The sequence below is a fragment of the Chiloscyllium punctatum genome, chromosome 24 (genome assembly GCF_047496795.1).
Source record: "Chiloscyllium punctatum isolate Juve2018m chromosome 24, sChiPun1.3, whole genome shotgun sequence".
Taxonomy (NCBI): domain Eukaryota; kingdom Metazoa; phylum Chordata; class Chondrichthyes; order Orectolobiformes; family Hemiscylliidae; genus Chiloscyllium; species Chiloscyllium punctatum.
Window position 1 is genome coordinate 79,466,478 of NC_092762.1, and position 26,212 is coordinate 79,492,689.

The window sequence follows — 26,212 nt, forward strand, 5'->3', positions numbered from 1 at the left end:
ATCTTTTTATGAGTGGGGAACAGATTCACTCCTTGGAGCTTAACCCTTGAAGGAGAGATCAGAGTCGAGTGTGTGGTGCTGGAAAAGCCCTTCATGATAAAGGGCTTATGCCCGAAACATTGATTCTCCTGCTCCTCAGATGCTGCCTGACCTGCTGTGCTTTTTCAGCACTACGCTCTCTCTGCTTAACCCCTGAAATCAAGGTGTCATTCTGCTCAGCGTACTGGAGATTACTAGATGGGGAGTTGTGGTAACCACAAGTTATGTTAAGATAGTTGATGGCATTACTAGTATAACTACTAGACTGTTAATCCAGAGACCCTGCTATAAGAGTCTTACAGCACAGAAACAGACCCTTCATTCCAACTCATCCATGCCAACCAGGTTTCCCAAACTAATCTAGTCCCATTTTCCCACATTTTTCCATATCCCTCTGTACCTTTCCTATTCATGTACCTGCCCAAATGTCTTTAAAATGCTGTAACTGTAGCTGCATCTACCACTTTGTCTGGCAGTTCATTCCACATTTGAACCACTCTGTGTGAAAGCATTGACCTTCAGATCCCTTTTAAATCTTTCTCCTCTCACCTTAAACCTATGCACTCTAGTTTTGAGCTCCCCCCATCTTAGGGGAAAAAAAAACCTTGGTTATTCATCTCATCCATGCTCCGCATGATTTTATAAACCTCTCAAGGTCACACCTCAACCTCCTATGCTCCAGTGAAAAAAAGTCCCAGCCTATCCAGCCTCTCCTTATAACTCAAATCCTCCTGGGCCAGCACCGTTCTCGTCAATGTTTTCTGCACTACCTCCAATTTAATAATGTTCTTCCAAGAACAGGGCAACCAGAACTGCCCACAGTATTCTAAGAGTGGCCTCACCCACAATCTCAACATGATGTCGCAACTCCTATATTCACTGATCTGAGCAATGATCAGTGTGATAAATGCCTTCTTAACCATCCAATGTACCTGAACCCTTGGGTGTCTCTGTTTGACAATATTGCCCAGGCACAACATTAGATACCCTCCAGTCCTCCACATATGGAACACAGACAGCCCATTTATCATGGCCACCTTCACAGCAGCAATCCATCAATTTGTGACGTGTATTTAATAATACATAAACAAATCAAAATATACATTTTCTAATGAAAGCATTAAAGGTTTATTTCTTCATGGCTCAACTTAAAATATATAATCACAATATTTAATAAATAGTGCACAAAAATACAGGTTCTTTGATGGATTATATAAAAAACATTTACATGGATCTTCTATTGTTGGTTGAGTCTATTGCTACATCCCCAGTCTATCACCTACAGGTTATAGCTTTGGCACCCAAGGTCAGAGTTAGCTGGTAACCTGGGCCTTCCTTTATTGGCAGTGGTGATAGGCCAGCCCTCAGGCATGCTGATATTTTGCAAGCTCCTTTGTGTCAGAGTACCTAAAATGCAGAGAATTGAGGGGAGAGATAGAGAGAGAGAGAGAGAGATAGAGAGAGATAGAGAGATAGAGAGAGATAGAGAGATAGAGAGAGAGAGAGTGTGAGAGTGAGCGTGAGATAGAGATATATGAGAGAGAGAGAGAGAGAGAGAGAGAGAGATACACAGAGAGAGAGAGAGAGAACTTAAGTGGGAGCAAGTTTAGGCAACTATTTTAAAACTAAAACAAATAGGTTTCAAGGCCATTTTAAAGTTAAGGAGCAGAAATGACTGAGACAGAGTAGGGGACATTTCTGAGGCAGGAACAGAAATCTCAGGATAACCTTCGGAACATAACAAATAGGAGCTGGAGTTGGCCTTTGACCCTTTCAGACTTCTCTATGCTTCAACAGGATCATGACTGATCTTCTAACTCAACTTTACCTTCCCGAATATCCCCATACTCTTCTGTTCTTTCAGTCTGAATACTCATTCTGAATTTAGTCAGTGATGGAGCTCTGCTGGGGGAAGAATTCCAAAGTATTGGAAGTCTTTAGTGGCAGGAAGTCTTCCTCATCTGCTTCTGAAAAGGTTGATCCTCAATCTGAGGACAGATCAGAAATAACTCTAGGGAGCTCGCAAATGGGAGTTCTGCTGGGAATGGGATCTGGCTCCCATTTACTGCCAGGTCCCCAGGGTGGGTGAGTGATTAACTCCCGGGGAGGAGAAATGATGGCAACAGTGGCAATTCCGATTCTCATACACCGACCATACTTTAGGGCAGGTTTCACTCAACAAGATGGCTTTGGCTGACTGTCTTACTTTTCTGTAACCAGACAACACCCACCCTAGTTTTTACCCCTACCTTCACTAACTTGTGGGCATGAAAGTAAATCATGGCAGTGATCTAACAATAAACCAATGATCAGGACTCTGTGGATTTCTGGTGCAGCAAACCAATAACCTTCACTGTAGTCATTGAGTGCTTATCAACATTATGGTGATATTTTGTACAAGATAACGGAAGTCTGTATGTATTAAAAACAGAAACACTGACATCAACTGTCTTTACTTCACAATCCTGATAGGAGTCAAGATGCTTTCCTTGGATTATTCTGGGAAACGCCACAGAATTCAAGACTTGCCCTTTTCCAGTGAAAACTCACTCGACTTGACTATACAGGCTGAAATGAGCATGGTCGGGGAGTCTACCTCATCCCGGGGTTTGTTAAAGTTGCTCCCGCTGGACTTACTCCTGCTGTTGTCTGCAGTCGGTGCTATCGGCAAGCTCCTGGCTACGTCGGAGCCCACCAAACAGCAGCAGAGCAACTTAAAGAAGGCCCCTCGCATCTCCCTGCTGGATAGGGTGTAAATGATGGGGTTCAGGGCCGAGTTCAGCACCGCTAGGGCAACGGACCAGTCTGCCTTGTAGAGGATGTTGCACTGCCTGGGACTACAGGCGACATCCAGCATCAGGAAGATGAAGAGAGGGGACCAGCAGGCTATGAAGACACCCACGACGATCATCACTGTGCGCAGGAGAGCCATGGCCCTCTCTGATTGGCTGCCCTTGGTGTTCTTCCTCACCTTCATCTTGCGGCTGCTTGAGCTGACCAGCCGGTAGATGCGGACATACAAGATCACGACGGAGAACAAGATGGCGGTTAAGATGGTGATGCAAAAGGCCACGTAGCTTTTGGCAAACAGTGGCAGCATGGTCGAACAGGACTTGAGTCTGTCGATGCAGCTCCATCCAATTTGCGGCAAGAGCCCCAGGAGAATGGAGATCATCCAGCAAGCACCCAGCAGCAGGAAAAGCCTGTACTGTTTCTTAGAGTCGTATGGTCTCATTTTTACCATGGTCATGTGCCTTTCAATGGCAATCGCCAACAAACTGAAGGTCGATGCACACAAGGCAACAAACATACTGCCTTCCCTGATGAACCATTCTGCCGGTGTCAGGGTCAGAGTGCGGTGTCCAGACATGAGGATGTTAAACACATAAGTCACCCCAGCCAAGAGATCTGAAAGGGCAAGATTCCCGATTAAATAGTACATCTGCGTGTGAAACTTCTTGTTTTTCCAAATAGCCACAAGCACCATCAGATTCTCAATGACGATCAATATACAGGCCAGGAGGAAGACTGCAGTCTTGGCACTGCTGGAAACACCCTCTGTCCTGTTGAACAATCTTCCTGTAAAGTTATAATGCCTGATGATAATCTCATCCCCCTCATAGTCACTGAACAAAGCCATTGCTACCACTGAGTTACCAGGAATGTCCCAAAGACACTGCCCAGTGTCTACTCTGCTTCCTGAAGCATTTTAAACAATAGAGGGCGCTGTCAGTACGTCTGGCCCAGTTCACTGTTGGAGCCTGTCCAAGGAGGAGCTGGGGACTCACACATAGATTTTCAGTCACACCTCTTCAATTGGAGTCTCTAACCTGGGGGAAAATATGTAAAAAGTTGTATTAAGACAAAATGTCAGATCTTTGTAATGCCAAAAGTTCAATATTTCAGAATCCACAATTAAAATGATTAACTGGTGCAAGGAAAAATAAGCAAACAGTGCAATTGTTATGGACTAAGCCAGATCACTCAAAACCTTCTGAAGCAGGCAGCCCTAGACCTGGCTTTACAATTTGTTTCAGTAAGTGTACAATAAAAATTACCCAGAGTAAGATAGCTCGGTTGACTACTAGATTTTAAGTTAAAAATTACACGACAGCAGGTTATAGTCCAACAGGTTTAATTGGAAGCACTAGATTTCAGAGCGCCGCTCCTTCATCAGGTAGTTGACAACCTGGTGTTGTGTAATTTTTAAACTTTGTACACCCCAATCCAACACCGGCATCTCCAAATCATGACTGGATTTAAAAACAGACAAAAAATGTATTCACAAAATTACACAATGAAACACAAAGAACAGAATAAAGAACCCCTACGGAATTCAACCTATCCACCTAGACTTAATTATGATGTTCTGAGTACACACAACAGTCCCAATAAACAAACTCCCTTTAAAACACAATATAACTGGAACACATGCTTCCAAGTTGAAGTTGAAGGGCAGAAAGAGAGAGAGTTTCCACACAGCTCCCTGTTGAACTTTCCAGTTCAGGACAGAACTAAAACTGATCACTTTGGCCTGAAGTCTCATTTGTTTGCATATAAACAAAAGACCACTCAAAATCCTTTTCATCTCTGCACAAAACCAGACTGATTGGAGCCCAGCCTGGTTTATTACCCCTCTGAAAAAAAATCAAGGACAGAGTCTCCTTGAGCCAAGGAACAGCTTTTAGAAAACAAAGGACTAGCTTTGTGACACAATGAACACCCAAAACTCTTTGAATGCAAGACTTCTTACATTAATTCATAACATGGCCCCAAGTGGGAATCATACTCCATGATCTATTTCTTTTAAAGTTAATTCATTCAGATGTATTATGATTCCCTCTATAGCCTAGCTCAGAGGTGAGGACACCACCACTCCACCAAAAAATCCCCTACCATTTGCCTGGATGAATAAAAAGGTGACATTACCACTACCTCCACCTATCCCAAGCTGTACATTGAGATAGTAACCAAAAGTAACAATCACAGCGGAATTAGTGGGTTGCTCTATGCATTGTATACCACTGTCTTTATTCTGGATTAGTGGTGCTGGAAGAGCACAGCAGTTCAGGCATCCAAGGAGTTTATAAACCAAATCATCCACCGACATTTCCACCACCTCCAAAAAGACCCCACCACCAGGGATATTTCCCTCCCCACCCCTTTCCGCCTTCCACAAAGACCGTTCCCTCCGTGACTACCTGGTCAGGTCCACGCCCCCCCTACAACCCACCCTCCCATCCTGGCACTTTCCCCTGCCACCACAGGAACTGTAAAACCTGCGCCCACACCTCCTCCCTCACCTCTATCCAAGGCCCTAAAGGAGTCTTCCACATCCATCAAAGTTTTACTTGCACATGCACTAATATTATTCATTGTATCCGTTGCTCCCGATGCGGTCTCCTCTACAATGGGGAGACTGGGTGCCTCCTAGCAGAGCGCTTTAGGGAACATCTCCAGGACACCTGCACCAATCAACCACACTGCCCCATGGCCCAACATGTCAACTCCCCCTCCCACTCTGCCGAGGACATGGAGGTCGTGGGCCTCCTTCACCGCCGCTCCCTCACCACCAGACGCCTGGAGGAAGAACGCCTCATCTTCTGCCTCGGAACACTTCAACCCCAAACATCAATGTGGACTTCATCCGTTTCCTCATTCCCCTTCTCCCACCTCACCCTAGTTCCAAACTTCCAGCTCAGCACTGTCCCCATGACTTGTCCTACCTGCCTATCTCCTTTTCCACCTATCCACTCCACTCTCTCCTCCCTCACCTATCACCTTCATCCCCCCCCCCCCAACTCACCCATTGTACTCTATGCTACTTTCTCCCCACCCCCACCCTCCTCTAGCTTATTTCCCCACGCTTCAGGCTCACTGCCTTTATTCCTGATGAAGGGCTTTTGCCTGAAACGTCGATTTTGCTGCTCCTTGGATGCTGCCTGAATTGCTGTGCTCTTCCAGCCCCACTAATCCAGAATCTGGTTTCCAGCATCTGCAGTCGTTATTTTTACCACTGTCTTTAGTCGCATCCTGCTCAATAAGAGACAACATGTTGGTCAGCTCCAAAAACAAACACAGAGAATGCCGGGGAAAGTCAGCAGCAGCATCTGTGGAGAGAAGTAAGAGCTGACCTTTCCAATCCAATATGGCTCTTCCTCAGAACCTGACCAAACCGTGACTCAGCAATTCATCTGTTCAAACACTGGGCTCCCTTGAAAACTAACCACTGTCCACTCTGAGACCAGGGATGCCCAATCTGAGAACAGCAACCCTAATAATACCCCACAGCCCTCCTGCCACTGTCCCATCAACACAGCATTTCCCCCAATTCCAATACTTTTATAAACTAATATGTCAAAAAAAAAACCAAACAAATAAAATGAGAATATTTGTTTTAACTACCTAGAGGCAGGAAAACCTCAATCTTTAAAAACTGGATGGGCACTTGAAATGGCGTAATACTCAAGGCTATTGTCTAAGTGTTGGAAAGTAGGCTAGTGTAGGTAGCTGCTGATTTGTTTTAGTCAGTGCAGACTGAATGGGCTGAAGGGCCTTTCTTGTACAGTCTGATTCTGATTCTATAAACACCTCAATGAATGCTCAGCAGAATGATCAGGTAATTAATCTTTAACTTGGAAGATAATTTCTTTAATATGGTCAACCTTATTAACACTCAATCCTGTAATCTGCTGTCAATGAAGGTCACTTCCTTGCTGAATACATTATGGCATCTGACTCAACATATTTGACTTCAAGTCCATACACACTGTAACATCCTATGTACCATTACTTGAGAAAGCAGCTCACTAATGTACAAATATGTTGGAAACATTAAAATGAATTAAATTAAACAAATGCAGAGAAACTTTTCTTTCAGAGGATTCTGTGGCCTTGGAACCTTGTACTTCAGAAGGTTCTGGAAGTGGGATCACTGAATATCTTAAAGGTGAAAGTAGAGAGATTTCTGGTAGGCAAAGAAATCAGAGGTAATTGGACTAAATGGAAGTTTGGAATTTGGAACACAGACAGATCTTATTGAATGATGGAGCAGACTTGAAGGGACAGATGGCCAACTTCAGTTCCTAATTCACATGTATGTATGAAATGACTCTCAACGCCCCTACCAGGTGAGGAGGTACTTTTGAAGTGCAGGAGGCACAATAGGCAATTCATACACAGCAAGGACCCATATATAGCAATGCGATAGTGGACAGATAATGCCTTCTTAAATGTTGATTAGGAGATAAGTTTAGCAATAACTCCAGGGAGCCCACCTCCATGATTCTTCAAAACTTTGCCACAGAATTTGTTATGTATCCTCAAGAAGATACAAGGGAGCCTTGAATTAACATCTCATCGAAGGACAAGTTGAATCTTGTGGACCCCCCCTAGAATTGCAGATATTTTTGATCAACCTCTTCCCTTTGGAGGAAGTGAGACTTGAACATAGGCTAAACTATGGACACTGTGCCACAACAGCCCTGGTATTCCCAAGTCCTAATCAGGCCTGAGTCTACACAGCTTCCAAGATTGGGTATTGTCAGACTAGTATAGCTATTGGCTTGAACCTTATAGCAGGACTTGTCTAGGATTGAATGAAAGACCTCTCACACTTTAATTCATAATATGGCCCCAAATGGGAATCATACTCCATGATCTATTTCTTTAAAAGGTAATCTACTCAGATGTATTATGATTCCCTCTATAGCCTGGGTCAGAGGAGAGGACACTACCACTGCACCACAAAATTCCCCTACCATTTGCCTGGATGAACAAAAAGGTGACATTACCACTATCTCTGCCTACTGTGATAGTCAGCAAAGGTAACAGTTACAGTGGAGTTAGTGGGCTACACTACTGTCTTTAGTCGCATCCAACATAATAAGTGATTTTGAAACAAAATTCTGTTAATACAGAGCAGTTTCCAGCATCTGGAAAGAGTAAAGGTGCCCTGGAGTCTTTGTCAGAATTGAGTTCTGACTAGGGGCTACATTTGAAACAATCTGTCTCTCCAGCAGTTAACTAACCTGCTGGCTACATGTAGTATCTTCAGATTTTATTTCAGGTTTGTTTTTAAATTTCAACTAATGCTTGACAGCTGATATCCCAACACTAATAATTTCTCAAATTATAATATTTGAAAAATTGAACCATGCATTTCAAAAAACAATGATAGTTCTTAAAGCAGGGATTATATTGTGGTCTTGGTGCCTATCCAAGTTAATTTTCATTATATATGATAACGCTTCTAGTTGTGTTTTGGTACAACTGAGCATTACCCCTCCAATTCTAAAACACCATAACACTTTATATGGTTTACATACTACAAAGTTCATGCCAATTGAAATGTGCCTTCACACCAGCATAAGCTGCCTAATGTCATCCAGATATGACACTAGAATTGAAGCCATGTGCAATGTTGAAGAGGTTCAGACAAGGCAACTCAATGAAGATTTAACAGAAAGAAAATCTGCTGTTGGCGCTCAGCATGTGGAGAGAAGAGAATTCATGATTCCAGTGGGGGAAATGTTGTAGGTATGACTGGCCAGAGGTTAGAACTGCTGCCTCACAGTGCCAGGGACCTGCATTCGACTCTACCCTCAGGTGACTGTCTGTGTAGAGTCTGCACATTCTCCCTGTGTCTGCCTGGGTTTCCTCTTGGTGCTCCAGTTTCCTCCCACAGTGCAAAGATGTGCAGGTTAGGTGGATTGCCCATGGTATGCAGGGATGAGTAGGCCAGGTGGATTAGGCATGGGAAATACAGGGATGGGATAGGGGAGTGTGTCTGGGTGGGATGCTCTTCAGAGGGTCACTGTGGACCTGAATGGCCTGCTTTCACCACTGTAGGAATTTTATGAATAAGTGAAAGGAGAAGAGGGCACACAGAAGAATGAAAGGGTAAGTCTGTGGCACAGTGGAAAGCAGGAGAGATTAAATAACTAAAGATTTCATGAAGCAAGGCCAAAGGGAGCGATAACAGGACCAGCATAGAAACAAAATGTACACCTAGAGTTGTTGTGAATGGTGGGATGCTGAATCCATCTGAAAGGACATTAAAATGAATAAGAGAAGGAAAGCATCATTTCCTCCACCCTTTTTTAATCTTTCTAATATCTACTAGCTCTGACCAAACAGGCTTAAGGTGAAACATGAAACTTGTTTAGTTCCTCAAGGATACTACTCAGGTGGCTGAGTAATTGTAGTATTTTCTGTTTCCATTTTTAGATTTCGGCTTACACATGGCTACAGTGGTTTAGTGTCCACAACATTTTGCTTTCGTCTCAGTGAGGTTTTACCAGAGCCTAGCCTAGTTAGGCATTTAGTTCTCTGCAAACGTTTGATTGCACCGCTGTTTGGACAAGTGCGAGCAGAGCTATACATAACATGCTGTTGTTAAATGACGTCAAGCTGATAATGATTTCAAACAAGTAGCCAGATCCAACCACAATAAATTGCTCAGAGTCTTTTACAGTTTCACACTCAACTAAAATCACAATTTGATAACTTGCAAATGAAAAATGCAACCAACACATCAAGGGGAAGTCTGCTGCTGCAAATGGGGAGAGTTTAGGGTTGTAGGAACAAGGAAGTCATTCTGTAGACTGGAATCTCAAGGTGCACAGAATACTGAGAAATATAAGTTACACTACAGAACCAGATTGTAAGTTGATTTGGTAAAGTCAGAGTCAAGAAGTAGGCGGAGGAAAAACAATTAAGTTAAAACAAGGTTTACTCTGCATATATGTAAGTGCACAGAGTGTGGTAGAAAAGGTTGGTGGATTGCAGATGACAAATATCAATGCAGAAACATAATGTTGTAACTATAACAGAGACCTAACTCAAAGCAAGACAGGACTGGGTGAGAAAAAATATATTGCTTAGAATATGTTCAGGAAAATAAGAACAGCAGGAAGAGAAAGGTAGTGACAGTGATTAAGGAGAGCAAAAGACAGTGGAGTGGACACCTTGGAGGGCAGAATTAAATTGGCTCGAGCTGAGGAATGAAAAGCACTGCTCAGAGTAGTCTATAGGTCACAAACAAGCTGTCAAGAAACAACTTTGCACGGAAACTTCAGAGAGGTGTGCAAACGTAACATAGCCATTATAATGTATTTTTAATTATCCAAATATAGATTAAGAAAGTAGTGGTGTTAAAGCTAAAGAAGGGAAAGATTCAAGAGCATGGTCATGAGAACTTTTTAAAGCAATATGTTCAGTCCAATGAGAAAGGGAACATTGCTAGGTATGATTCTTGGGAATGACATAGGCCAAGTGGCTTGGGTCTCAAGAAGAGACCATTAATGAGCTCATTATCGTTGTATTATAACGTTTAGGTTGGTTACCAAAAAGGATAAGGAACAAACCAGTGAGAATAATTAGCTGGGGGAAAGCCAACTTCAAAAGGTGTAAGAATGAAGGTGACCCTGAAGAATCAGAGTCAAAAGTTGACAGATAATCGAACAACGTAATGTCGTTAAAGGTGAAATGGTTCAGGTACAGTCATAGCATATTCCTACAGAAGGCAAAGAGATCAAGAGCTCCCTGGAATGACAAAAGACACAGTGATAAAGAACAAACAAAGAAAAGCTATGCTTAGACCAGATGTCAGATGGATAATAAAAGTAAAAACCAGACAAAATATGGTACGTTGAGAGTGGCATTGATAAAACAAACAAGAGAAGCAACAGAAAGGGCTGGTAGCTAACACAAAAAGAAATCCAGAAGTCTTGTTTTGAGTTTAAATTGTTAAAGGTGGTAAACAGTAAGACTGGGATCAAAAGGAGATTTATACTTGGAGGCAAGACTGTGGCAGTAAATTGTACATTAAACATTTAAAAACATTTGGACAAGTACATGGATGGGAAGGGTTTAGGGGGATATAGACTAAACGTGGGCAACCGGAACTAACTGAGTGGGCACCATGGTCAGTACAGTTCAATTTGGGCCGAAGGGCCTGTTTCCATGCTGTGTTACTCTATGACTCTAATACTTTGCATCAATCTTCAGCAAGGAAAAAGATGCTGCATGGGTCACAGTAAAAGAAAAGGTTGTTTAGACAGTCACACGGTTTCCAGTTGATAGGGAGGGGGCACGAGATAGGCTGTCTGTAATCAAAGTTGACAAGGCTCTAGAACCAGATGAAATAGATTAAAGAATAGCGAGAGAGGTGAGAATGAAAATTGCAGTCAGTAGCCATCATTTTCTAATCTTACTTAAACTCTTGAGTAATGCCAGAGCACTGGAAAATTGTAAATATTACACCCTTGCTTAAGAAAACAAAAACCCCAACAATCTTATTGGTTGAGAAGCTTCCAGAAGCAATAATTCAGGGTAAAATGAATAGTCACATTGGGAAAAATCAGGGTAATGAAGGCTAGCACAGATTTATTTAACCGGGACAAGTGGTGGGCTTGTTAGTGCGTCAACATTTTGGTGATGGTGACCACAATTCTGTGACTTTCACCTTGGTTATGGAGAGAGATAGGTGCGCACAACAAGGAAGATTTTACAATTGGGGGAAGGGAAATTACGATGCTGTAAGACAGGATTTGAGGAGCATACGTTGGGAGCATAGGCTGTCAGGGAAGGATGTGGTAGAAATGTGGAACTTTTTCAAGGAGCAGATACGACGTATCCTTGATATGTATGTACCGATCAGGCAGGAAAGAAATGGTCGTGTGAGGGAGCCTTGGTTGACGAGGGAGGTTGAATGTCTAGTAAAGAGGAAGAAGGAGGCTTACATAAGGTTGAGGAAACAGGGTTCAGACAGAGCAGTGGAGGGATACAGGATAGCCAGAAGGGACCTGAAGAAAGGGATTAGGAGAGCTAAGAGAGGGCATGAAAAATCCTTGGCGGATAGGATCAAGGATAACCCCAAGGCATTCTATGTGTATGTGAGAAACCTGAGAATGACGAGAACGAGGGTAGGTCCGATCAAGGACAGTAGTGGGAGACTGTGTATTGAGTCGGAAGAGATAGGAGAGGTCTTGAACAAGTACTTCTCTTCAGTATTTATGAACGAGAGGGACCGTATTGTTGAAGAGGAGAGTGTGAAACGGACTGATAAGCTAGAAGAGATACCTTTTAGGAAGGAAGATGTGTTGGACATTTTGAACAACTTGAGGATAGACAAGTCCCCCGGGCCTGACGGGATATATCCTAGGATTACGTGGGAAGCAAGAGAGGAAATTGCAGTACCGTTGGCAATGATCTTCTCGTCTTCACTGGCAACGGGGGTGGTACCAGGGGACTGGAGAGTTGCGAATGTTGTGCCCCTGTTCAAAAAAGGGAATAGGGATAACCCCGGGAATTACAGGCCAGTTAGTCTTACTTCTGCGGTAGGCAAAGTAATGGGAAGGGTACTGAGGGATAGGATTTACGAGTATCTGGAAAGACACTGCTTGATTAGGGACAGCCAGCACGGATTTGTGAAGGGTAGGTCTTGCCTTACAAGTCTTATTGAATTCTTCGAGGAGGTGACCAAGCATGTGGATGAGGGTAGAGCAGTGGATGTAGTGTACATGGATTTTAGTAAGGCATTTGATAAGGTTCCCCATGGTAGGCTTATGCGGAAAGTCAGGAGGCATGGGATAGAGGGAAATTTGGCCAATTGGATAGAAAACTGGCTAACCGGTCGAAGGCAGAGAGTGGTGGTAGATGGTAAATATTCAGCCTGGAGCCCAGTTACGAGTGGAGTTCCGCAGGGATCAGTTCTGGGTCCTCTGCTGTTTGTAATTTTTATTAATGACTTAGATGAGGGAGTCGAAGGGTGGGTCAGTAAATTTGCAGATGATACGAAGATAGGTGGAGTTGTGGACAGTGAGGAGGGCTGTTGTCGGCTGCAGAGGGACTTAGATATGATGCAGAGCTGGGCTGAGGAGTGGCAGATGGAGTTCAACCCTGCCAAGTGTGAGGTTGTCCATTTTGGAAGAACAAATAAGAATGCGGAATACAGGGTTAATTGTAGGGTTCTTAGTCAGGTGGAGGAACAGAGGGATCTTGGGGTCTATGTACATAGATCTTTGAAGGTTGCCACTCAGGTGGATAGAGTTTGTAAGAAGGCCTATGGAGTATTATCGTTCATTAGCAGAGGGATTGAATTCAAGAGTCGTGAAGTGATGTTGCAGCTGTACAGGACTTTGGTTAGGCCACAGTTGGAGTACTGTGTGCAGTTCTGGTCGCCTCACTTTAGGAAAGATGTGGAAGCTTTGGAGAGGGTGCAGAGAAGATTTACCAGGATGTTGCCTGGAATGGAGAGTAGGTCGTACGAGGATAGGTTGAGAGTTCTCGGCCTTTTCTCGTTGGAACGGCAAAGGATGAGGGGTGACTTGATAGAGGTTTATAAGATGATCAGAGGAATAGATAGAGTAGACAGTCAGAAACTTTTTCCCCGGGTACAACAGAGCGTTACAAGGGGACATAAATTTAAGGTGAAGGGTGGAAGGTACAGGGGAGATGTCAGGGGTGGGTTCTTTACCCAGAGAGTGGTGGGGGCATGGAATGCGCTGCCCGTGGGAGTGGTAGAGTCAGAATCATTGGCGACCTTTAAGCGGCATTTGGATAGGTACATGGATGGGTGCTTAATCTAGGTTAGAAGTTCAGCACAACATCGTGGGCTGAAGGGCCTGTTCTGTGCTGTATTGTTCTATGTTCTATGTTCTATGTTTAATATTTAACTAAATTTGTATTTTCTTTGATGAGATAACAAAAGTGGGTTGGTGAGGATAATGCTGTAAATCTGTTCTACATGCATTCCAAAGGCATCTGACAAAATGCCATACACAGACCTAACAGCAAATTGGAATTCAGGGAATAACAGGGATAATAGCAACATGGATACAAAATGGTCTGAGAGACAGGAAACAGATCAGCGGTTAGTAGTTGTTTTTTTTTCAGACTGGGGAAAGGTTTCCAGAGGATTTCTTCCAGGCTTGAAATTAGTGTTTTTGTTTATCCTGAGACAGACTGATGAGCTTGGTGTACAGGACACAATTTCAAAAAAATTTGGATTATACAAAGCATTGTGGACCATAAGATGTAGAACTTTAAACGGTCATTGACCTTGGATTCAAATGGACTTGCCTCATAAACACAATGGCGACATGAGCAGATCAGAGGCTAGGAATACTGCAATGAGTAAATCACCTCCTAACTCCCCAAAGCCTATCCATCATCTACAAGGCACAAATCAGGTGTGTGATAGATATCCACACTTGCCTGGATTGGAGCAGCCCCAATAACACTCAAGAAACTTGACATCATCCAGGACAAAGCTGGATGCTTGATTGGCACCACATTCACAAGCATCCATCGCCTTCACCACCAACACTCAGTAGCAGCAGAGTGTACTATCTACAGGATGCACTGCAGAAATTCACCAAAGCTCCTCAGACAGCACCTTTCCAAACTTCCAACTAGGAGGACAAGGAAAGTAGATATTTGGGTACGCCACAGTCTGCAAATGCCCCTCCAAGCCACTCGCCATCCTGACTTGGAAATACATTGCTGTTCCTTCACTGTCACTGGGTCAAAATCCTGGAATTCCCTCCCTAAGTGCATTGTGGGTCCCTGTACAGCAAGTGAACTGCAGTAGTTCAAGAAAACAGCTCACCTCCACCTTAACTAGGGACGGGCAATGAACACTCACCAGCAAGCGATGCCCACATCCCAGAAGTGAACAAATAAAAACAAATACAGGTTATTGATAAGGGGGAATGAGTGACAGACAGAATTTCATGCAGAGATGTATGAAGTGATTATTTTGGTACAAAGAACGCAGAGGGTCAAATAAGTTAATGGGGGTACAATTCTAAAGGGGCTGCAGGATCAGTTGGCTTGAGTCAATAGGTACATAAATCATTGAAGTTGCCAGGACAAGTTGAGACAGTGGCTCATAAAGCATACGACATCCTGGCCTTTATTAGTAGGGACACAAAATACAAAAGGAGAGCTACGCCAAACTTATGGAAAACACTGTCACCCTCAGATGAAGTATTGCATCCAGATCCAGGTAACACATATCAGAGGGGACGTGATGGCATTAGAGAGAAAGTGCAAAAATGACTCACCAGGGTAATTTTAGGGATGAGGAACTTTGGTTGTATGGATATGTTGGAGAATATTAGACTGTTTTCCTGAGAGAAGAGCAACTGCACTGCAGCCCTACCCCCACACCTCATTTAATCTCTCATCCCCCCCCCCCACCCCCCCCCCCCGCATACCCCCCGCCACACTAACACACACACACATTCCTGATGAAGAGCTTATTCCCAAAACATGAGCCCTCCTGCCCCTCAGATACTGCCTGACTTGCTGTGCTTTTCCAGCAACACCCTTTTTGACTGACTCTCCAGCATCTGCCGTCCTCACTTTCTCACCGTTTGGATAAGTAGATTCAAAATTATGAGGGGTCCAGACAGGCTGGAAAAAGGAGAAACAGGGCCAGAGGAAACCGTTTTATGATATTTGACAAAGGAAACAATGGAGACGTGGGAAGGATGCTTTCTCACAGTGAGCATTTAGCAGCTGGAATATGAAAATGTGATGGAGGCAAATTCAACTGAAGCAGTCAGGAAGGAATTGGATTATTATCTAAGGCAGAAGAACCTGCAGAGTTACAGGGAGGAAAGGGGTTGGGGTCTATTGTGGCATGATTCTGTTTAATGTTCTTTTTAATCTATTTTATTTCGAACATTAAAAGCTGAATGATGCATTTTCTCTCTGGTTGACACTTTATAGTGCTAGATTACGATTTGATGCTCTTCCCATTATCTGCATCACAAAACTGACTACACTTTTTAAAAAAAACTAGAGGCACATGCTCATTCTAGTCCAGAAGGAGGCCGTTTGGCCCATCGAGTCTACACTCTCTCCGTCTGGAGATATCCAGTCAGACCCATTGCCCTGCTCTAGTCCTACGACCCTGCAAGACTATTTCCTACAGCGCCCATTTCACTCCTCCCACGAAAGCAAAGCGTTTGTGAAGGTACCATAGTCGTGAAAGGCGCTAGATAAATGAAAATCTTGCCTCCAGTTCTGCGGTGAGGTCGCGACAGGCGCGGGTCAGCATAAAAGCGGGTAGCCTCTAAAAAAATAGAAAGCGCTGGAGAAACTCAGCAGGTCTGGCAGCATTTGTGGAGAGAGAAGAAGATTTAACGTTTCGGCTCTCTGTTTCTCTCTCCACCGATGTTGAGTTTCTCCAGCACTTTCTGTGTGTTTTGTTTCAGATTTCCAGCATCCGTAATATTTTGCTTTTATTAACAGACACGAGCCTTCGAGTATTCATCCAACGCTGCTTTCCTGCGGATTTCCACTCCGTTTCTCATGGCTTGAAATGGCATCATGTTGGGACAACTTTCGACTGGGAATTTGAGTGGGATTGGGAAAAGTGACGACGTGTCCCAGGCAATTGAGGGAGAAGCAGTTTTAGAGAGGGAGCGGTTCCACTTATTACTGTGCGATGGAAAGTGACCAGCCCTTACAAAAACAAAAACAAAAATGTGGGATTTCTCAACACGCTGTACCCTGAGATCTGCATTAACCAGGCGAAGTAACCTGTGCATTTTCACCACTATTAGTGATGTTATAGTACCATCACAAAACACACATGGAAACGAATTCGTTTGGCACCAGTTAAAAGGGTCAGGGATCTTTGTTACTTACTCCGCCTTTTGAGGACCGGTAATCTAAACTCTTTCCCCGTCAGCCGCTTGAGGAGAGTTCTAGCATCGAGCAGCTAAGATTGAGTCCTGGAAAGCATTTTGTCCCCAGCACCGCCTTCGCTCTCTCTCCTCAGTTTCCCCACCTCACTGCTATCTCCTTATGGATTAATTTCCCTCACTTTCACCTCTCTTACTTCCCCTTTTATCTGTCCGCGTGTGTGTGTGTGTCTATCCCTCTCTAATACTGTGCCTGTGTCTCTATCTGTCGCGATTTCCTCCTCGGTCTATTCCTCACCTTTCTGTTCTGGTGTGTGCCTCTCTCTCTGTTTGTGTGTGTGTGTATATCTGGCTGGTTTTTCTTTTCTTTCACGGTAATGTTAATCCCTACAAAGGCAGGAACTTTACCGGCCAAGAGGAGATAATTAAATGCATCTACTGCTTAGAGTTTAACCGACTTCTCTGCTATGACACCTGCACTTATAGCACCCCATTTATCTTCCAGTAAAATTAAAGTTAGGTATATTGCAACAACTGGACAGTGCGCTGTCGCTAATAACTCACTGCTAATAAGTTCAGACGTACCTGAAGAAAGTTGCACTATGAACGCAGCCTCAGAACTGTTGAGAGGCGACCAAACGCTTCTCTTAAAGTCTGTTGGTTACAGCAGGGATCACTGTGAGTACAAGCACACTCACTCCAGGTAGTTTGGAGCCGCCAAAGTGCTGCTTTTCTTCTCCTCTGGTTGTGGAGTCGCGGTCAAATTAAATGCCTTACTTGGTTTTTGTGCAGCTTCCTGTTCACAGGAGCAGGGACCGCAGTGAATAATTGTAAAGGGTGCACGTCAACCCTTTTTTATTCTGTCTGAAGGGGGCGGGACATCCCATGCGAACAATCCTCAAAACAAAATACAGCTCCACTCATCAAAAGACAACCCAATCATTTCGGTCCCAGGTATTCACTGAGGACGCTGTTCATCTCCAGCCCAGAGCCCTGTGAATAGTTAAACACGCCTTCCAGTGAAATGCTTACTTCCTGCAGGAGAAACTTTGAAAATAAACTCTGACTATTCAGACACTGGGATCTGGTTTCAAGTGTTCCTTCAGAATCTGAGCAGGGCTGGCAGTGCAGGAGGGAGGGAGTGTCTGAGATGTTCCCTCCCAGTTTGGGGAGCTGTTAAACAGCTCCTTGCCATCATTTTTACAAAAGAGGCTGAGGCGATTGAGGGGGAGATGGGGATGTGGGTCAGTGAGATGTCTCCCCATCCATAGTGTTAGATGCATTAGTCAGAGAGAAATGGGTCTGGGTGGGTTACTCTTCAGAAGGTCAGTGTGGACTTAGAACATAGAACAATACAGCACAGAACAGGCCCTTCGGCCCACGATGTTGTGCCGAACATTTGTCCTAGCAATGTTGACTTGTTGAGCCGAATGTCCTGTTCCACACTGTAGATAATCTAATCTAATTTAAAGTACCCTGGGCTACATTTATTCCTCAATCGGCATTTTGTGAGATCTTGCTGCACATCCTACATCATAAGTGATAAGGGTCAAGAGTGTGGCGCTGGAAGGGCTTATGCCCAAAACATCGGCTCTCCTGCTCCTCGGATGCTGCCTGACCTGCTGTGCTTTTCCAGCACCACACTCTCGACTCTGATCTCCAGCATCTGCAGTCCCTCACTTTCTTCATCATAAGTGACAATCCTACAAAAGCTGTAAGACACTTTGAGATGTCTAGTGATTTAGAATTAGATTTTAGTGTCACGTGCATGGGAATGAGATGCTATATAAATGCAAGTCTTTCGTTTTCCTTTGGAGCCTCTGGCAGAGACAGGAGGTGCTAAGAGAGTAAGTGACCTTCCTAATTATAGGAATGTTGATGGCAGTTTTCTAGAAATGCTCATTCAAGGGGGTTACGAAGAGGAATCATATTGAAATGTTAACTCTGTTTCTCTGTCCACAGATGTTGCCAGACCTACAGAGTTTCTCCAACACTTGCAGTTTTTATTTCAGATTTCCAGCTTCCACAATATTATGCTTTGAATCAAAAGAGGTAGCATTAATGCCACCAGACTAGTAATCCAGAACTCGAGGCTAATACTCTGGGGATGTGGGTTTGAATCCCACTGTAACAGATGGGTAAAATTGAAATTAAATAAAAAGCTGATGTGAAAAGCTAGTCTAACGCTGACCATGTAATCACTGCCAATTGATCCAAAAAGCCATCTGGTTCACAAATGTCCTTTAGAGAAGAAAATCTACTGTCCTTATGATTTGGCCTACAAGTGACACCAAACCCACAACAAAATGATTAACTCTTAACTGCCCTCTGGGCAATAAATGCTGGTTTAGCTAGCAACAGCCATTCCCCCTGGGGGGAGGGGAGGGGGGGAGGATCTTGTCTGGTCAAGCATTAAATCCCTAAAAGTACTATCACAAAATGAGTTGACTTGTCTCCCATGATGCTGCAAGAAGGATGATATTGTTGCGTTAGTGGAGTTTTACCCAACAGGGCCCTTCAGTCTAAGAATAATGGGTAAGCTATTCAGGACTGAGATGTGGAAGAATTTCTTCACTCAGAGAGTTGTGAATCTGTGGAATTCTCTCCCACTGGAAGCTGTTGAGGCCAGTTCATTAGATAGATTCTAGACATGGCCCGAGCAGCTAAAGGGATCACGGGGTATGGAGAGACAGCTGGAATGGGAGACCGAAATTGCATGATCATATTGATTGCTCGTGCCAAATGTTCTACTCCTGCACTTATTTTCCATGTTTCTATATTTCACGTTGTTAGAAAGGATCCCAGGTGAATGAACTTCAAGCAATGGCACAAATCTTCCATTCTCCAGAGATTCATTCAGCAACCATCATTATTGTCACCATCATCCGCAATCTCTAGCCAAGTAATTGTGCACTTGGGAAATTCCGTGTCACTGGTTTTGATATCTCTGAGTCAGTGACATGAATTACACAGAAAGATATGTTTCAGGACCTGTTGGAAGTCTCAGTATACCGGCCAAATGGTGATCACCTGGGAAATTTAAGCTGCCAATCAGCAGTAAACTGGCATTTGTAAACTGGCCTTCTAATAAAGTCCACAACTCCAAGTTAGTCAGAGGTCAACTTCCATAGCAGAGTCACTGTGGGAGTTCCAGTGAGAAATGGGAGGGGAGGGAGGGTCCAGTTTAGTCAGAAGTTAGAGAAGGTTTAGTTCCTCCAACATTTCCTGCTCAATCATTAAGTTCAGAAGAAGAGTCATACCAGACTAGAAACATTAACTCTGCTTCTCTCTTTCCAGATGCTGCCAGACTTGCTGAGTTTCTCCAATATTCTCTGTGTTTGTTTCAGCTATTAAGCTAAGTGATTCAGAACTTCCCATGTTCCCTCAGGGATTCAGCACCTCACCCCACCTAATGACACCTGACCTTCCAACCACCATGAGCACTCAATTGACCCCCACCTGATGCCCACCCCCAGAACATCTAGGTCCTTTCCAGGCACCTGAGCCACCCCAAACTCTCAGTCATTTACTTGCCATCTGTAACTCCTTACCCAACATGCAGAACTAACCTGCTACCCTGATCTCACACCTTAACCCTTCACTCACCCATCCACCCCCACAACCTTCCTAACCTTTCATCTATTTGCTACCTCACCACCTTCTCCACCTACCCTCTGTACCCCCTTCAGCCACCTACCACATTCCCTCCATTCACTTGGAACAAACACCATCACTCACCTTACTCCCTAACTCCTCAGCTACTTACCATCTTGACACCCCAAACCCATACCCATCCACCTGGGTACCTAATCCCTTACCATTTGGCAACATTCCTCCTCATCCAACTCCTTGTATATATTACATCTCTACAAATTACCTTGCACACTTACCTTCTCTCATTCACTGTCAAAGAATTTCTTCACCAGCCACAACCTGTTGGACAGGTTCCTGACAATCCCTCAACAAAAAAGCACATCCAACGACCTCACCTATATAACTTGCACTTATGTCTTAGTTCTCCTGAACTAATGAACATCAGAAGACAATGCACAAAATTGAAATATCAAATAAAACTGACAAACCTGCTTGAATGCCTGGCACTGCTTTTACCTGTAACTGTGTGCTTAGATCGTATGCTTGATATGACAGTGTAAAGCTGCCATGTTTTCAATACATTGACTTTTGAACTATCCATTGAGGCTTGTCACTAATTTTCTTGCAATTCCTCAATGCCACACTCCTGAAGCTGCCTGCCTGGCTGACTGCCTGGTTATGTTCTTCCAGCCTCCTGCCTGTGTACTTTGGACTCCAGGATCTACAGGTTCCTTTTTGTCACGCTCAGCAGTGTTGCAGGTCACTGGAATGTAATGGATTCACCTGCAGCTTGACTGTAATAATGGGATTCTATTGGAGAATAATTCAGGTTGAAAGCTAATTTGCATTTATCTCAGCTTGTTGGTACAGGTCTTGGTGTTCTGACTTCAATTATTCACCAATGGTAGGAACATGAAACCTTGCCAAGCCCTAGGGCTCAGATGACTGAGTGAAGCAGAGCATTAATAAGAAATCTGGAAATAAATTTTAAAAAAATGCTTGCATCTGTAGCACATCTTCCATGAATTAAGAGAGTTACAGTTAAGAGAATTATAGTTACAAAGTATTTCACAGTCACTTGTTTCTTTTTATTTCAAAAATATGCTTTTACTCATAAAACATATTTTTATGTACATACATAGTCACTGAAGCAGCAAGGATCAGTGCTGGTCCACTACTTTTTGTCATTTATATAAATGATTTGCATGTGAGCTGAAGAGGTATAGTTAGTAAGTTTGCAGACAACACCAAAATTGAAGGGATAATGGACAGCGAAGAAAGTTACCTGGGATTACAACGGGATCTTGATCAGATGGGCCAATGGGCTGAGAAGTAGCAGTTAGAGTTTAATTTAGATAAATGCGAGGTGCTGCATTTTAGGAAAGCAAATCTTAGCAGGACTTATACACTTAATGGTAAGGTCCTAGGGAGTGTTGCTGAACTAAGAGACCTTGGAGTGCAGGTTCCATAGCTCCTTGAAAGTAAAGTCGTAGATAGATAGGATAGTGATGAAAGCATCTGGTATGCTTTACGTTATTGGTCAGAGTATTGAGTACAGGAGTTGGGAGGTCATGTTGCGGTTCTACAGGACATTGGTTAGGCCACTTTGGGAATGTTGCATGCAATTCTGATCTCCTTCCTATTGAATGGATGTCGTCAAACTTGACAGGGGTCAGAAAAGATTTACAAGGATGTTGCCAGGGTTGGAGGATTTGAGCTATAGGGAGAGGCTGAATAGGCTAGGGCTGTTTTCCCTGGAGCGTCGGAGGCTGAGGGGTGAGCTTATAGAGGTTTACAAAATTATGAGGGGCGTGGATAGGGTAAATAGACAAAGTCTTTTCCCTGGGGTGGGGGAGTCCAGAACTAGAGGACATAGGTTTAGGGTGAGAGGGGAAAGATATAAAAGAGACCTAAGGGGCAACTTTTCCACACAAAGGGTGGTACGTGTATGGAATGAGCTGCCAGAGGATGTGGTGGAGGCTAGTACGATTGCAACATTTAAGAGGCATCTGGATGGGTATATGAATAGGAAGAGTTTGGAGGGATATAGGCCGGGTGCTGGCAGGTGGGACTAGATTGGGTTGGGATACCTGGTCAGCATGGACGAGTTGGACCGAAGAGTCTGTTTCCATCTACATCTCTATGACCCTATGATTGTAGTTTAGTTCTGTACAGTAGCGTTTGAAAAAAACAGACAAACATTGGAGTTTGACTCTGTCCAGCAAACAAACCCAAGGCATCGCCTACTTATACAAGATCATATAATTGAAGCATCAGGAGGGTCTAATAATTGAATGGACCACCACTTAACTTCAATTGAAAGACGTTGGGCCTTTCCTCAATGCGATTTGGCAGCAGTCCCCCCAAGCTTTAGTGTGTCTCAGAGCATGTAGTCCTGACCTTTGGAAAGTAACACTCGGTCGAGGTCAACTCTTTGTTCTGGAAGACCAACATGTTTCAGACAGGTCAAAGCACATCTTTCACTGAGTTGATAGTCCTCCAGGCACAGTAAATGTTTGTCTCAGGGGAACAAACTGTAGAACACAGAGTCCTGTGTTGTGGAGATGCTCAGGATGAACCTCAGCAAAAAAAAACCCATTGAATCTCTCTCTCTCAACTTCCTTTGTAAAGGCACATTCCAGCAGCAGATGTGTGAGAGTCTCTACTCTCCTACAGCTCCTTCAAGGGCAGCTTGCTGTGGCACAGAGAGTCTGGGCGTATATGAAGGATCTGATGGGCAGTGCCCTCTCACCACCAGCCAAGCGATGTCTTGGTGTTTATTTGGAAGTTCTAGCGATGAGGTATTCTGCCAAATGACTTTAACAGTCTGTTCTGGGAACAATCCAACAGGATCTGCCCTCTCCTTTACCCACAGGGTCTTGAGGACATTATGTGCTGACCACTTCCTGATGGACTTTGGTCAAAGGTGTTTTTCTTTGTAGATTTCTCCGTGAAGGACAGATGATACAGAGTAGTCCGACTGCTTGGAGTGTTCCGTGGCAATGATGCCAGCCCCATCCTTCACAACATCAGGTGCAGGGAGAGCTTCACTACATAGAGACACTTGGTGTTTGCATACTGAGAGTCTACACACAGCTTGATGCAGCTGCACACAAAGGTGGCCATCAGAATGAGGACATCATTGGGTACATTTGTTCCCCCCTTGTTATCCAGAGTTTTGTACATGGTGTCCCTGTAGACACAGTCCATCTTAGACCTCTAAATGAAGTGAATCTGGCTCAGGTGATTGATACAACACATGCACGGTAGCTCAGTGGTTAGCACTGCTGCCTCACAGCACCAGGGACCCAGGTTCAATTCCAGCCTTGCGTGACTATCTGTGTGGAGTTTGCACATTCTCACCTTGTCTGCGTGGGTTTCCTCCTGGTGCTCCTGCTTCCTCCCACAATCCAAACAGGTGCATTAGTCAGAAGTAAATGGAGAGTAATAGGGGAATGGATCTGGGTGGGAGCTTGTTCGGAGGGCTGGTGTGGACTTGATAGGCCGAAGGGCCAGTTTCCACACCATAGAGATTCTATTAAAGATTCTGGGAATGGGCCAGACCTGCACCATGTACAACAGAGAGAGTGCCTCACACCTGATGAGCAGGTTTTACCCAGAGTGGAGAGGGACTACTGCTCCCAAAAGCCCAGATTCTACCTCACCTTGGTGATACACTCCTCCCCCTAAATTTTGAGCATGCCTTTGGGTGAAGAAGTTCCTTCTCAATTCAGTCGTAAATCTGCTCCCCCTAATTTTGAGGCTATGCCTTCTTGTCCTAGTTTCACCCACCAGTGGAACCATCCTCTTTACTTCTCCCATATTTATTCCCTTCATAATTTTATATGTTTCTGTAAGATACCCCCTCATTCTTCTCAATTCCAATGAATAAGCTCCCAGTCTTCTCAGTCTCTCCTCATAAGCCAACCCCCCTCAACTCTGAATTAACCTAGTGAACCTCCTCTGCACCCCCTCCAATGCCAGTACATCCTTTCTCAAGTAAGGACACCAAATCTGAATGGAGTACTCCAGGTGTGGCCTCACCAGCTCCCTATGTAGCTGCAACAAAACCTCCTGACTGATTCAGTTTCTCATCGTGCACCATCCCAGGAATCAGTCTGTTAACTCTTTTTTTGTACACTCTCAATAGCCAGAACATCCTACCTCGGATAATGAGACCAAAAACTGCACACAAGAATATATCAATAAAAATATCTTCCATTAGCTAAGTACAATATGTTGGTACAGTTAAGGTTTTGAGATGGAGTGGCAGGGGTCTGTGAGGGAGAAGAGGTAATAGCCTGGAACCCACTGCCAATGAAGTTTGTGCAAGTGGAGAGGATGAGTGGGAGTCCAGCGTTGATTGCCCTGCGATATGGCTGAGCACATCACTCAGTTCAAGGGTAGTTAAGGATAGGCGACAAACTCTGGCCTCATCACTGATGCTCTCATCCACTGAAGAGTTTTTAAAAAGCTGATCTCAAAAGGATGTTGGATGGACATTTGAAGGAACTAACCTTGGAGAGCTACAAGGATGGAGAGGGGAATGGGACCAATTGAATTATTCAACAGAGAAATAGCACGGACCGAACATTCTACTTTTGTGCCTCAATTACTTGAAGCTGCTACCTGGTGTTGGATGAAGCAAAGATGTTTCCAAGTTAATTTTAACTGAGGAATGTATTAATGTCAGTTCCCAGCTGTTGATGCTGTTCAGTGATGCTGATCGAATCTGAGAACATTTGTATTGTTTAATTAGCAATTGGGGAGATGGTGGTGGTATGGTGGCAATGTCACTGGACTTGTAATCCAGAGACCTACCAGAGTGCTGGAGGACAGCAGGCTCATCTTACAGCATAGTAGCTCGGTTAGTTACTTCATAAAACCTGCAGCAATTGTCTGTCACTGATTGTCACAAAGATGCCTCTGATTCGGGAAGGAACTCTGCCATCTGTACCCAGTCTGACCTATATGTGACTTCAGGGCCAGAGCAACATATTTGACTTTGAAGTCCCCCCTGAAATCGAAGGGCAGGAGAGTTGAAGATGCCGGGAGCCTGATGATCAGCATCATCAATAGCAGTCAGACTAGTCCATCAAGTGCTGGAAAAGCACAGCGGGTCAGGAAATTCCTGCTCCTCGGATGCTGCCTGACTGGCTGTGCTTTTCCAGCACCACTCTAATCTAGACTCTGATTTCCAGCATCTGCAGTCCTCACTTTTTCCTAGTCCATCAGGTGGACCTGTGTGGGACCCAGGAGCGACTTTGGAGTTAGAAGGCGCAACAAGCTCAAACGGGTTAAAAGCAGTGTTGAGGAAAGAGATTCATAGAGTCATAGAGCTGTACAGCATGGAAACAGACCCTTCGGTCCAACCCGTCCATGCCAGCCAGATATCCCAACCCAATCTGGTCCCACCTGTCAGCACCCTTCCTATTCATATACCCATCCAGATGCCTTTTAAATGTTGCAATTGTACCAGCCTCCACCACTTCCTCTGGCAGCGCCTTCCATACAGGTACCACCCTCTGTGTGAAAAGGTTTCCCCTTAGGTCCGCTTTATATCTTTCCCCTCTCACCCTAAAGCTATGCCCTCTAGTTCTGGACTCCCCCAGCAGTGAGAGCAATACAGGCAAAGGCACTCTGCCTGGATTCCTGATGAAGAGCTTTGGCCCGAAACGTTGATTTTACTGCTCCTCGGATGCTGCCTGAACTGCTGTGCTTTTCCAGCACCACTAATCCAGAATCTGGTTTCTAGCATCTGCAGTCATTGTTTTTACCTAGAAAATTTGCAGATACAGTCACATAGATGGGTTAACTCCAGGAAAGGTAAGAGAGGTAGGCAAGTAGTGCAGGAGTCTTCTGTGGTTATCCCCATTTCAAACAAGTGTGCTGTTTTGGAAAATGTAGGGGGTGATGTA

The 26,212-nt window shown here is 44.2% G+C and overlaps 1 protein-coding gene across 1 annotated transcript; it reads right to left on the reverse strand.

Annotated features, from left to right (window-relative positions):
- Positions 1-1,176: 1,176 nt before the first annotated feature.
- LOC140494731 (sphingosine 1-phosphate receptor 3-like) lies at positions 1,177-17,735 on the reverse strand. Its single transcript, XM_072594271.1, has 2 exons — positions 17,286-17,735; positions 1,177-3,869 (listed from the first exon to the last, which is right to left on the reverse strand). Exon 2 carries the CDS (start codon positions 3,677-3,679, stop codon positions 2,558-2,560), a length of 1,122 nt encoding a protein of 373 aa, XP_072450372.1. The 5' UTR covers positions 3,680-3,869; positions 17,286-17,735; the 3' UTR covers positions 1,177-2,557.
- Between the last annotated feature and the right edge of the window lie 8,477 nt (positions 17,736-26,212).